At 43.9% G+C, this 13,219-nt stretch overlaps 1 protein-coding gene and 1 pseudogene across 7 annotated transcripts in view; one reads left to right on the forward strand and one right to left on the reverse strand.

Annotated features, from left to right (window-relative positions):
- Positions 1 to 9,146, reverse strand: part of Rbm43 (RNA binding motif protein 43) — a 19,574-nt gene extending 10,428 nt beyond the window's left edge. The window contains exons 1-4 of one of the 7 annotated variants that reach the window (XM_031370204.1): positions 8,814 to 9,146; positions 6,154 to 6,238; positions 3,540 to 3,729; positions 687 to 766 (exon numbers count right to left, since the gene is read on the reverse strand). In XM_031370204.1, coding sequence (XP_031226064.1) covers positions 687 to 766; positions 3,540 to 3,729; positions 6,154 to 6,156 — 273 coding nt within the window. In that variant the 5' untranslated portion in view covers positions 6,157 to 6,238; positions 8,814 to 9,146. The other 6 variants (XM_031370200.1, XM_031370201.1, XM_031370199.1 and 3 more) reach the window with 6 other exon arrangements.
- Positions 7,018 to 13,219, forward strand: part of LOC116091642 — an 8,037-nt pseudogene continuing 1,835 nt past the window's right edge.

Raw genomic sequence — 13,219 nt, forward strand, 5'->3', positions numbered from 1 at the left:
GGTGTGATGGTGTGTCCAGGACTTGCTATAGTGGGAGAATTGGGTTCTGATGATGGCAAGTGACCTTGTTTTGTGTTGTTTATTTTCTTACGCTTGTCCCTGGCCATGTGGTTAACTCTTGTGCTACTCGCCCTTGCTAAATCTGACTGGAGCCTGTCCTTCCTGTGATCCTGATTGTGTCAGAACTCCTCACAGTCAAGCTGTCTCTGTGATCCTGTGATTCTGGGATCCTGGGATCCTGGGCTTGTTAGAACACCTGGGAGTGTGGCTTTCTCTGTGTGTTGTGGGACTGGCTGTAGAGCTTGTGCCCAAGGTCTGCTCAGAACACTAACCCAGACAGATGGGAAGGAACCGGAGTCACTGGGCTGGCGGAGTTCCTGTGTACCTGGTCCCACTGGTCCCAGTTACTCCCAGTGTTGGGACAGATGTTGGTTCCTGCTCACCTCTGATCCTGGGTGTGTCAGAGCACCTGAGAGTGGAGCTTCCTCTGGGTGTTATGGGACTGGCTGCAGAGCTTGTCAAAACTAACATTTCTAAAAGCAGCTTTTGCCTTTAAGAACTGAGATGCTTCTACTCTTTTCCAAGAAGCCAAGGGAAGGGAGCACTCTGTGTATCCTTTTGTATGAAAGACTTTCCATGAGAAATTAGGTTCAGGCCTCAAAACACACCCCTGGGCCCACACTCACCTTTTCACTGAAGTGAGAGACTGTGAGCCGAGGCTCTGAACCTAGAGCGTGTTTCTTTTGTCTGATGACGCCTTGCGCAACTAGGGAAACATTAGCATCAAAAGTGACACATCAATAAGTACCTTAATTTACAAATGTAGATGTTCAATTCTATTGTTTGCAAAGTAAGATTTTTGTTTTTGTAACATTTTTCTCCTACATCTGACATTCAGATAACCTTTCCTTTGTGCTTTAACACACTAAAAGTTCACCATTAATGTGTTAATGGGATACTAATTATTTTTAAACACACACAAATCCATATGTGAGTGAAAAGCAATAACCTAATGTCTCCATCAGAGGAATACTGCCTTCGAGAAATTCCACACTGCTGAAGTTTTTCTCCTAACTCACTGCTAATCCTTTATCTCCTGCTCTTCTCTCAACAAATCTAGAACTCAGGCCTCTTTGCTCACTATAACCACCTAAGGTTAATCTCAACCTCTATGGCTTTAGACAGCTCTACGTGTATCACTTCCAAACTTCTGCTCCTACTTCATTGTCCTAACAGCTGTCACATGAAGGGCAGCTTGCTTCTTGGTCAGTGTTTCTGCAGTATCCTCAAACACTCGCTGGCTCTTCTCCAGCCTGTCTACAGCCGCAGCCAAGATAGATTCTATTCTCCACACTGCAACACGGTTTCAAAATAGAAACTCCATTTCTCAGTGCCTGACTTAGAACCTCTAAACAACTCCCACCTCACCACAGGCAACCCAGAAACCTCTCCTGGACCACAGGCTGCTCAGCAGGCATGGGTCCTGGCTCACAAGCTACCCAACCACACCTATTACCTTGCTCACTCTCATTCCATTCCTGCCTTCCTATTTCTGCAAACACACAACATACTTCCCCTTCCCTCCTCACCATACTCCCCCACCCCAACAATTTTTACCAGTCCATCATTTATCCTAGAATGTTCCTCCCCTCTATCCTCATGAGTCCCTCTCTATCCCCTTAGCCAGCCAGCCAGCCAGCCAGCCACACACACACACACACACACACTATCCCTTTTGCTTCATTGTGGTCTCTGCTCAGCTGTTGCATAAACAGAGTACTTCCAATCTGGGAACACACCTAGTTGGTACAGCACATGTCTTGCATAGATGAAACCTTGGGTATTATCCCCAACATCTCTAGTATACATGAAACCTTGGACATAATCCCCAAAACACACACATACACACATACACACACCCATTGTTTCCCAACCAAATTTGGTGATGCAAGCTTGTAATCCCAACTGTTGGGGAACTAAAGCTGGAGGCCCTCAGTTCAAAACCAGCCTAGGCATTCTGGGCAATATGATAAAATTCCATCTCAAGAAGTCAATAAGAAAGAGGGCTGGAGAGATGATGTACCAGGGAAGAGCACTAACTGCTCTTCTAGAAGACCTGAGTCTCAGTCTCTCACACATCCAGCGATTCACAATCTCCTGCTGCGCAACTCCAGCTCCAGGGATCCGACTCCCTCTTCTGGGCTCCCCAAGCACCTCTGTACACATGGCATTCAGACACTCAAGCACACGCATACATACACACACCATAAAATAAAGAAAAACAGAGACAACTTTTTTCAAATAAAATGTTAAAAGAGCAAAAGTAATTTCGCCACCCAGTCTACCTAAATAGTACCACCCATCACTTTTATCTATTATTCTTTATACTTTTTCATAACATTTATATGTTAACATATAGACAAATGTAAATACCCATATAGAGAGATATAAATAAAGCACAAACATATTAAACATCTGTTGCCCTAATAAATGTCCAACCTCATTCATGAAAACCAAAAAGACTGCCTATTCCATTCATAGTTCTGTTCTCAACATCTAGAATACTATTTAGCAATACTCAGTGTACAAAATATCACCTTACACCACCACTGCCAAATTTTTAAAGATATGGCGAGCCCTTGCCACAATCACATACCTGCACATGGCCTTTCTTCCCCCCCTCAAACAGAACATGAGCCTTTTTTTTTCTAACACACCTACATGGAACTCTCACTCCTGATGGGGCAGAGTACTGCAGAATGTCTCTGGCATCTATTCCTCTAGCCTAAAAAAGACTGTCCTTCCTCCAGGCTGGAGTAACAAGGACAATGTGCAGTCATCAGCTGGCTGTTTCAAACTGAAGTGGGAGGCAGAAGGCCTGGATCCTATTTCAGGTGCAGGCCATAGTTCTCAGTTCGATGTTACCAGTAACAGAGCAGATTCTTTATTAGAATCTCCACTTGATAGGCTGGAGAGATGGCTCAGTGGTTAAGAGCACTGACTACTCTTCCAAAGGTCCTAAGTTCAAGTCCCAGCTACCACGTGGTGGCTCACAACCATCTCTAATGGGATCTGATGCCCTCTTCTGGTGTGTCTGAAGACAGCTGCAGTATACTCATATGCATAAAATAAATAAATAAATCTTTAAAAAGAAGATTTTTCACTTGGTAGTTTGAGGGATTAGAAGCAGAGAGTGTAATTATATTATTGTTGCCACCTGAAACTTCCCAAAGCAGTTGTCTGATCTAGGAGATTATATATAATTTAACTTTATTTCACACATGTTCTATATCTGCCTCCTAAGGTAGATGGATAGATAGAAGCAAAATACTTTTTAAAGTCTTCAAATTTTTTTCACTCACTGACACATTTTCATAAGCTATTTTCATATATTTTTGCAAATATAAGACTGGCCACTTTCCAGAGTAGAGTAATTTTTAATGCTACTTCAAATGCTACCAATCCCATCAATCATTTTAATAACATGGAATTTTAATGTCACTGAGAAAGCACTTCTCAAATAATAAAATCTTGGTTACCTTTCTTTTCCTTGAAGATGATATATGCCACTCCTTTGGATCTTGATGGATATATCACCTCTTCCACATTCCCACCCTCATCTTGAAAGTAGCGCTTTACTAACTGGTCTTTTAAAAGGCCAACTGGAAGTCCAGAGACTACAACTGTTCTCTCAGAAACTGTGGGATCTTTGATCTTCAATGCTGATGCCTGCAGAAAAACAGGTGGATACCGTTTAAATATGCATCTACAAAAATGAATCTACTGAAAGGTACCATCACATCAGTGAGATACAACACCTCCTTCCACAAAGATGACCATCAGGAGTTTGTCTGCCTCATTCCACCTACCAACATAGACCTTAGTCAAATTTGAGAGTTCTGTGCACAGTGATTCTTTTATTTTTCTAAGAGATAGAAAATAGTGTTAAATAATAGTGATTTTAGGAAGGTCCAAAATAATAGTGTCACCAAAAAAGAAAAGAAAATGAAAAAAAAGAAAAGGAAAGAAATATTTTGTTTGCTTTTTGAGATGGGGTCTTTCTATGTAGCCTTAGCTGGCCCTGAACTTGCTGTTTAGACCTGGGTGACTTCAAACTCAAGAGATCCTCCTGCCGCTGTCTCCCAAGTGCTGGGATTAACGGTGTGTGCAACCATACCCAGGGAGATGTACCATTCTTTTTTTTAACAGTTTAAAAGTGGCTTTGGATACAGCCCAGTGATAAGAGTACTTGAGTCATGTGTCCAAAGTCCTGGGTTTATTAAAATAACTACAAAAACAGCAACATTTGCCAGGCAGTGGTGATACACACCTTTAATCCTAGCACTCAGGAAGCAGAGGCAGGTGAATCTCTGAGTTCAAACCCACCTGATCTACAGAGTGAGTTCCAGGTCAGCCAGGGCTACACAGAGAAACCCTGTCTCAAAAGACCGAAAAAACAAAAAACAAAACAAAAAAACAAAGGCCACATTTGAAAGAGGCTATATATCTCTTGGATTATGGAGACCCAAATATGCAAGCCAGTGAGAAAGGTATCCCTTTTATGGTCAGAATCAATGAGAAGTCTTGCAATAATGTGGTGGCTGTGTAGACTACACCCCACTTTCCACCAGGGGTCTGAGGTGACAGTGTGTCACAAAGGGACATGTTCTCGCAGAAGCTGCTGCCGTGTGGAATACACAGCAAAAATCCTTCATTCAAATCCACTTCTACTTAACACCTTCATTTCTCTCCCACCTCAGCGAATCCATCAGCTTCAACCTCAGCCTCAGCCTCAGCCTCAGCCTCAGCCTCAGCCTCAGCCTGAGATGTGTGCGGTTAGTCAGGACCAATTGCAGCAAAGTTCCAACATCATCCATCCATCTTAACTAGCTGAGGAAGGACAACACCTCCGGAGCTAGACTGATGGTTAACAAACCACAAAGGAGCTTTGGGCTCTCAGTACAAGGGTTATGTCAAATAAGATCCGTCTGTGGAAGAAGCCTACTTCTAGCTTCCCAGGAGGACAGCAAATGAATTATCTATGTACACAGTGTTGCGTTCACCCTGACAGCCTTAAAAATGAAAGTAAAAGAGTAAAATCAGTTCACTGGGACAGACTTCAAAAATACGCACAGGTGTATGTAAGGACGAGACAGAAGAGACAGTGTAGAATAAGGAAAGGGGGAGTTGTGGGGTGAAGGGGACAGTCTGAACGGCAGACCCTCGGGCATGAAAACAAAGGAACACGCACAACACGTCATGGATGGCTACCAATAAAATAATCACTCCAGCTTGTTCTGAGCACAGTCTAGCCGCAATTTAGACGCACACACGGGCTTGAGCACACAAACCCCATAGTGGCAAACACTGGTACAGACCTCACTGAAAACTGAGGATCCTTTTCCTTAAGAAAGATACCTAACTTAACGCTCTAGAGACTCTAGTCAGCCTGGGCTCTCTCGAGCACTGCCGCCTCTTTTTTTGCCATTTGAAGGGACCCAGCCTAAAGATCACGAGCAAACTAAATCTTTTTTTTTCTTTTTTTTTTTTTCAAGACAGGGTTTCTCTGTATAGCCTTGGCTGTCCTGGAACTCACTCTGTAGACCAGGCTGGCCTCGAACTCAGAAATCCGCCTGCCTCTGCCTCCCAAGTGCTGGGATTAAAGGCGTGTGCCACCACCGCCTGGCGCAAACTAAATCTTAAGTAAAAGGGGAAAGCGAAAACAGAAAACATACATTCGAGCATCACTAGAAACATTTCCCTTTATGTGGCAAAGAAAAACTACACATGATGTGAGAGACCAAAGAGGGACGCAGTTAGACCCTGCTGGAACCATATTTGCTCCTTAGGATACATCACTGTTGAGTTTTAACTTTGAGACTAAGTGTGCCAAGTCTTCACAATGCCAAAGACTCAAAAAAGGCTACAAAAGAAAATGAAAATATACAACTCTGTCAATGTAAGAATAAAGCCAGTGTTAACAGAAATTAAAGGAGAAACGACTCAGTTACTTTACAGAAATCACGTACTATTATACACAGGTTAAGTACGTTATAAAAGGTACAAAAACAGCCTGAAGGAAAATTTAAGTGAGATTACAGTACAGCTCCCAAAGTTGAAAACTGAGGAAAGCAGTTTTTCCTCCTCACTTACCATAGTGGGATTCAGAAAACGACTAAGCCGGAGGTGGTGATGGCCCAGAAGATGCACGGTCCAGAATCTGCCTTTCACCCAGTTGCTGACGACGAGATGTCAAGACGATGAGATGGCACACAGGTCCTATCTCATGAGATTATGTTTTTAAGTTTACAATGTATGTATGACGTCCTCAGCCCATACATCCTATCACTTAAGACATTAATAAAAACTGTATTCATCGAACAAAACGTTCCACATCCAATAACACGTTGGGCATAAGTGGCAAGCTGAAAGAAGACTGTGGCCCTGAAATTCTGTTCTTTTCAAAACATGTACTGTAGGGGGATGGGAATATGGCTCAGCGGCTAAGACTACTTGCCACTTTTACAGACGTTCAATTCCCACCACCAACGTGATGGTTCACTACTGCTTGTAACTCCAGTTCAAGGGGCTCTGACACCCTCTTCTGGCCTTTGAGGACACAAGGCAAACATGTGATGTATATACATACATACATGCAGGCAAAACACACACATGAAATATGACAAAATAAATTTAACAGATAAAAATGTATTGTGTCATCTTTCTGCCATGGAGCATTCGAAGGGCTTTACAATTCATATGGTGGGGACTTCTAGCTCGAGGATGAGGTCACTTAAGTCATTTCAAAGGAGCTTGGTTTGTATATAAGAGGGCTCTTTATTGCTCTACAGAAGGAAACAGAACACCTCACTTAGAACACATATCACCCACAGTAACATACTATAAAACTACAGTAAATGCCATCAGGATTAAGAAGCAAGATTAATTCTAGCTAAAGTACAAAAAGCTCCAGAAATGAGGGCCCCTGAAGGCTGAGGTAGAACTGGAGTCGATACAATGAAATATCAAGTAAAAGAAGTTTTCAGGCTGGGCAGTGGCGGGGTACACCTTGGAAGCAGAGGCAGGTGGATCATCATGAGTGTGAGGCCAGGATGGTCTATAAAGCAAGTTCCAGTACAGCCAAGGCTACTGGTCTTAAGACAACCAAACCAAAAGGAGGGGGAGGGCAGAAAAGAGGGAGAGGAGGAGGGGGCAGGAGAGGGAGGAGCTTGTTTTCATCACACAAAGCTGGGGCAGGGATGGGGGTGGGGCATGGCTCCTGTTGATAGAACACAAGACAAAAGGAGACCTCCTGAAGACAAAAATCCTCAAAAGTATGAAAAGTAAAAGCTTGCTGGGTGTATGGCAAAGAAGACACTTTAATGCAAGTAAACAATTTGTCTTCAAGATGGTGCAGTGAGGGGGCTGGAGAGAAGGCTCAGAGGGGAAGAGCATCCGAAGGTCCTGAGTTCAATTCCCAGCAATCACATGGTGGCTCACAACCATCTGTAATGAGATCAGACACCCTCTTCTGGTGTGTGTGAAGACAGCTACAGTGTAGTTACATATAATAATAAATCTTTTTTAAAAAATGACTTAGATGGTATAGTGAAAAGATGAAAATGCATCAGACCGAAGTGTCCCTCAGTCTAGTCCCGTGACACTTAATGTAATTTTTCCTTTCAAGAGGGACTTTTCAGATTCCCAGCCTGGGTGACTTCCTGGCTTTTATCTCTGCTGCACAGTGCCCTGACAGCTCACATCAGCCTCCTCCATAAGTAACTACTGTCCTTCCAGCTGTTCATCAATATCAAAGGCAAAAACCCATTTGAGCTCAGGAAAGCTCCACACTTCATCAGCACTAATTTCTTAATTCAAGCCTCTACGCACACTTTATCTTCAGAATCAAGTTCCCTATAGACCTTGTTTTGCAAGACCTCACTTCATTCTATGATCTCTTCAATGTCCTGCACATTCTTCCTTATCTCACTTATGTCTGAGGACATATGGCTACATGTCTTCTCCTGAGACCCGTTATGAGCAGAGAATTACCCATCTCTGTGCACAGTAAAGAAGAAAAAACGAGTATTCTGAAGAAAAACAATCTACTCAAAGACTGTGAAACAAGGGAGTTTCAGCAGCGGTATGATGGCATTTCACAGTTTCCATGCTCTGGGCCTTTATGTCAGGAAGGAAGGAAGGAAGGAAGGAAGGAAGGAAGGAGGGAGGAGGGGGGAGGGAGGGAGGAAGGGAGGGAGGGGAGGGAGGGAGGGAAGGGAGGGAGGGAGGGAGACAGATAGACAGACAGACAGACAGACAATGGTATAAAGTAAAACTTACTTCTTAAGTGTGGCACTAAGAAGACATATTTCATTTGCTGTTTTAGTTTCTATTTGCTTTCTCAATCACTTGTTTATTTTCACTCACTATAACTTGACTCTCACCAAGTAAAACACACACACACACACACACACACACACACACACACACAAAATCAGGTGAAACATATATGGAAACTCACGCACGCCCGGTAACTGCTCCAAAACACAGGCATCTGGACAAAACCCCGGGTCCCTGGTCAAAGGCCTAGCTAGCTCCGAGGGAGAGAGGGGCAGCAAGCCAGTGCCCTCAGCTCGGACACTTCTTACTAGCTCCTTCCAGTATAACTACAGCCTCCATTTCTGGGTCACTGTCCTCGCCCCAACTCCTAACCGCAGTACCGCCCAAACCACCTTCCGGACTTAACCCGTGAGTCTCAGCCTGTTCAGCCGCGGGAGTCAAGGAGCCCGTGTCCCCACGCGTGGGAGCCAGACCTGCCGCGCCCCCGACGGCCACTTCGGGGCGCACGAACGTGCTCGGGGACCCTCGGCGCGCCTCGCTGCGCTGCAACCCTGAGGAAAGCGACTTGCCAGAGCTCGGTGGAGATGCTCGGCCTAAAGCTGGAGGTGAAATGGTTCCGCTTTCGCTTTCCAGTTCCCGTTGCCGTGGAGACTCAACTGGGAAGGGCGGTGCCTGGCTGGGTTGGTTTCTTGGCGCCTCCTGTGCAAAATACCCTACGGGTATCTGGGCTTCTCCGGATGATTCCTAGTCTGAGCCCCGGTCTCTTCAGCGTTTTCTCAAGCTCGATATCCCTCATCTCCTTCCCGCCGGCGGGGTCCGCCCAGGCTCATCACCTGCGAAGCGCAGAGCACAGGAGGAAGGTGCCCTGCCCACAAAACTCAACCACTTGGCCAAGTGGCACTGGAACCTGGAACACAATCCAGCCCAGTGGAATCAAGGAAATAAGGCAAAGGCAGAGCATGAACTCCCATGTAAAGAAATAGAAACTGAAATCCTGAGATACCAATTTTCAACCGGTTTGCTCAAATTAACAGATACCACAAGCCGGTTTAGGTGCAAACATTTCTAAGGATTTGTACATCTCTCGGAGACTCAGAATACAGCTCCCCACATTCGCACTTTAGCATTCCCTATACTTGAAGCCAAATCCCTCTGACCCCTTCCTGACTTTCTCTTATACCTTTGTTGACCCTAAGCCAGTCACAGAAATCAGGATTTCTCTTCCCCAAAGTAGATCATATAAAATAGACACCTCTCGTCCCAAACAAGCTATGAAACCTACTCCTCTCTCTCAGCGGGAAGGTTCATTCGCTCAGGAAGAAATGCTGCACAGAACAAAGATGAATCCAGACAGGCTGAGATGGTTAATCTTGACTGTCAACTTGATACATTTGGGAAGAGGGCCTTCAGTTTCGGAACTACCTCTATACTGTAGGCATGTCTGTAGCATGTTCTGTCTTTGTGTGTTTGTTTGTTTGTTTGTTTGAGATAAGGTTTCTCTGTGTAGCCCTGGCTGTCCTGGAACTTGCTCTGTAGACAAAGTTGGCCTAGAACCCACAGAGATCTGCCTGCCTCGGCTAGAATTAAAGGGGTGTACTACCACTATTGGAGTGTGGCATTCTGTTGATTGCTAATTTATGCAGAAGTGAGCCTACTGTGGGCGGCACCATCCTTAGTCAGGTGAAAGTGAGCAGACAGGGAAGTGGTCGGCAGCAGTCCTGCCAGCTTCCTGCTTCAGGTCCCTGGCTTGCTGTGCTATAACCTGGAAACCAACACAGACCTTGACCTTCCCAGGTTGCTTTTGGTCATGGTGTTTATCCCAGCAATAGAGAGCAAACCAGAACACGAAAGCAGAACTTCTGTTCAGTCACAGTTTCCAAAGCTGTCTGATCTTTATCCACCTTGAGCATAAAACCTGTTTTCTTTGGGCCTCTGGCTGTTTCTCTCTGATGGCCTGTGTATCACATTGAATACTGATATTCTTTTAATAAACTTAGTAGGCTATTCTGTTGCTCTTTTTTTTTTCAGTAGGTTTGGTGGCTGTGGCCTTTACCGTGACTAAGGTAAAAGTCTTCCTGTTCTAGCACTATCAAAATACAATGACGTGCAAAAGTGTAAATGTGCAGTTATCCTCAAACTTAGCAGCTCTACTCTTAGAAGTTCTCCTCCAACACTATTGCACAAGAGACCCTAGGAGGCTATACAGGAATGAACATATGATGCTTGTAGTGAAGAATCCACTCAGCTTAGGAATGAAAGGACCTACTTACGTACTTGATGGAACTTCAAGGCTATGAAGAATTTAGGACAGAATGAGATAGATCTCCATGTAGTTATATAGTTTCCCAATTTATAGTTTATTTACCGATCTTCCTGTCTCAGCTTTCAAAGTGCTAGGATTTCAAGTTTATGCCACCATGATGACACATTCCTTCTATGCCAATTTGAATGTCCAATAAACATCTAAAATGTAATGAGATCAAGCAGAAAGAACACTTTTTCCCTATGTTTTGGATTGAAGACAGTACCTGTGCACGGCAGACAAGCAGTAGCCACCTGACTCCCTGCTTCATACTCTATCCCCTTGTTTACACTCCACATTTATGTTCTTGATACAGCATGGTGTCTTCGTTTTCTTTCCCTTTGCTGTGATCAAATACCTGGACACAATCAGGTTAATGGAGAAAGGGTCTCTTCTGGTTCACAATTTCATCTGCAGGAAGTCAGGATGGCAGGAACTTGAAACAACCAATGGCACCACACCCACAGACAGGAGCAGAAAGCAATGGACTAACAAATGCTTAGCTTGATTTCTCCTCTCTTATGCAACTTATGCAATCCAGGATCCCTTGCTCAGAAAAGAGCACCACCTATAACATAAGCACAGAGACCCAGTAGCCTAGACAATCCCTCATTGAAACTTTTAAGGGTGATTCTAGCTACATTGTGTCAAAATTGTTGTGGTAAATCCCCAACCCAAATATCCCAGTGCAAAGAAAACACAACTCAATTAATATGAATATAAGCTGTGCACCTAGATTGGGCAGATCTATATTCCCCAGCTAGGAGATCCCTTATAACTTGAGGTTTCTCTAGTTTTTTGCTCCATTTTCCTTCCACCTCCTTCTCCTCAGTCATCCTCTCTTCTCTCCTCCTCCTCCTTCTCCCTAAAACTTTCTAGATCTACTTTCTCTTCCAGTGCTCAATCACCAGCTCTAGCCTTTATTTTACAAGTTAAAATGGACAGAAGGCTCACAAGAAGTCACCTGAGTAAGTGATTCACTCCTTGTCCCAGGCAGCCCTTCTTGGGGAAGCAGAATTAGCATCAAATTACAAACAGCACCAGGGCTATCCACAATGCAAACTGACAAATCTAAATTTGATATATGATCATAAAGACCCTTTCTAAAGTTTTAAAATATTGAAACAATGTTTGACATTTTCATAAACTGCATTTATGTTGGCAAAAAAAAACAATCACAAGGTGACACTGTAAGAAGCTCCCCCTGCCCAACATACTTGGGAATAGCAAAAGGGAAATTTTCTTCTTTTTTCCAAGTCAAATGATTTATTTATTACCCTTAAAGAGTTATTTTTGACTGGACTTGACATTTAAGTAGAAGCTCTCAGCCTCCTTCACTCTCAGACAAAAGTTTAGCATAGTATACAGCCTGCTTTCTATTTTTGGTGCCCTGTTTCTTCAGACCTTCAGGAGCTTTTGTGTGGTAGGTCATGTGGTGTAACAAGAAGCCAACGATTTGGGGCTTTGGTCTTAGCCTTCTCCCCTTCTCCTTAAAGGACATCCTGCCAACATACTAGTAGACATCATCGTCTTTAGAGAGATTAAAGTTTTCAAATTCTGCAAGCTCTTTGGGGCATCAACTGCTAAGACACAGTGGTGTCTCTCAGCGTAGTAGTACCTTTCTCTTCTCTCTCTACAATAACTTTGAGAACATCACCAACAATCCATCTCTGGACAGATTTGTGCTTTCTTTCTTTGAACTCTACAAAAATGCCCTTTTCTCAACAACAAAAGAGGGTCTGCTGCACTCAAGACATCTTGCTTCATAGGAAAACCTTGTGTATTGTTCCTACTGCTGACTCAGATCTCGTAGCCCTTCCATCCTTCATCTAGAACATCACCAGGAATGTCTGTGACTATTGACTTCTCATAGAAAATACAAAGTTTGTGTTCACTGTTCATTGTAGTGCATTTCTGATGGCTGGTGGCTGGAAAGGAGATAGTCAGCTTGATTTTGACACATGGCCCACAGCTCAGGAGGCAGCACAGAGAGCAGTGGGGACAAAACAAAGAGGAAAATTTCAATCACCACCTCCTTAATAAATTTTAGACATATCCTCTCTCTTTCATGTGTGTGTGTGTGTGTGTGTGTGTGTGTGTGAGAGAGAGAGAGAGAGAGAGAGAGAGAGAGAGAGAGAGACTAGTAAGATGTCTCAGGGAGTAAATGTGCTTGCTGCCGAGCCTAACAGCCTGAATTTGATCCATGGGCTCCACATGGTAAAAGGAGATAACAGACTCCACAAGTTATCTTCATATCTCCATATGTGCTATGGTGAGCTTTGAACACACACACCTATAGATTCAAGGTTGTTCTTCCCATAATCTCTAAAGCGCTGTGTATAAACTGAAAAACAAGCATAACAGGAAGAGCTATCATAGATGGTAGTACCATTTATGAGGCTGAGGGTCAATGATGAGTTTAAGGACAGCCTGGGCTACATAGAAAGACAGTTTCAGAGGAAGAAGAAGAAAGGGAGATGGAGGAGGAGAAGGAACAGAAGGAAGATAAGGAGGAGGGAGAGGAGGAGGGAGAGGAGGAGGGAGAGGAGGAGGGAGAAGAGGAGGGAGAGGAGGAGG

This window comes from Mastomys coucha, unplaced genomic scaffold, assembly GCF_008632895.1.
Source record: "Mastomys coucha isolate ucsf_1 unplaced genomic scaffold, UCSF_Mcou_1 pScaffold15, whole genome shotgun sequence".
NCBI lineage: Eukaryota > Metazoa > Chordata > Mammalia > Rodentia > Muridae > Mastomys > Mastomys coucha.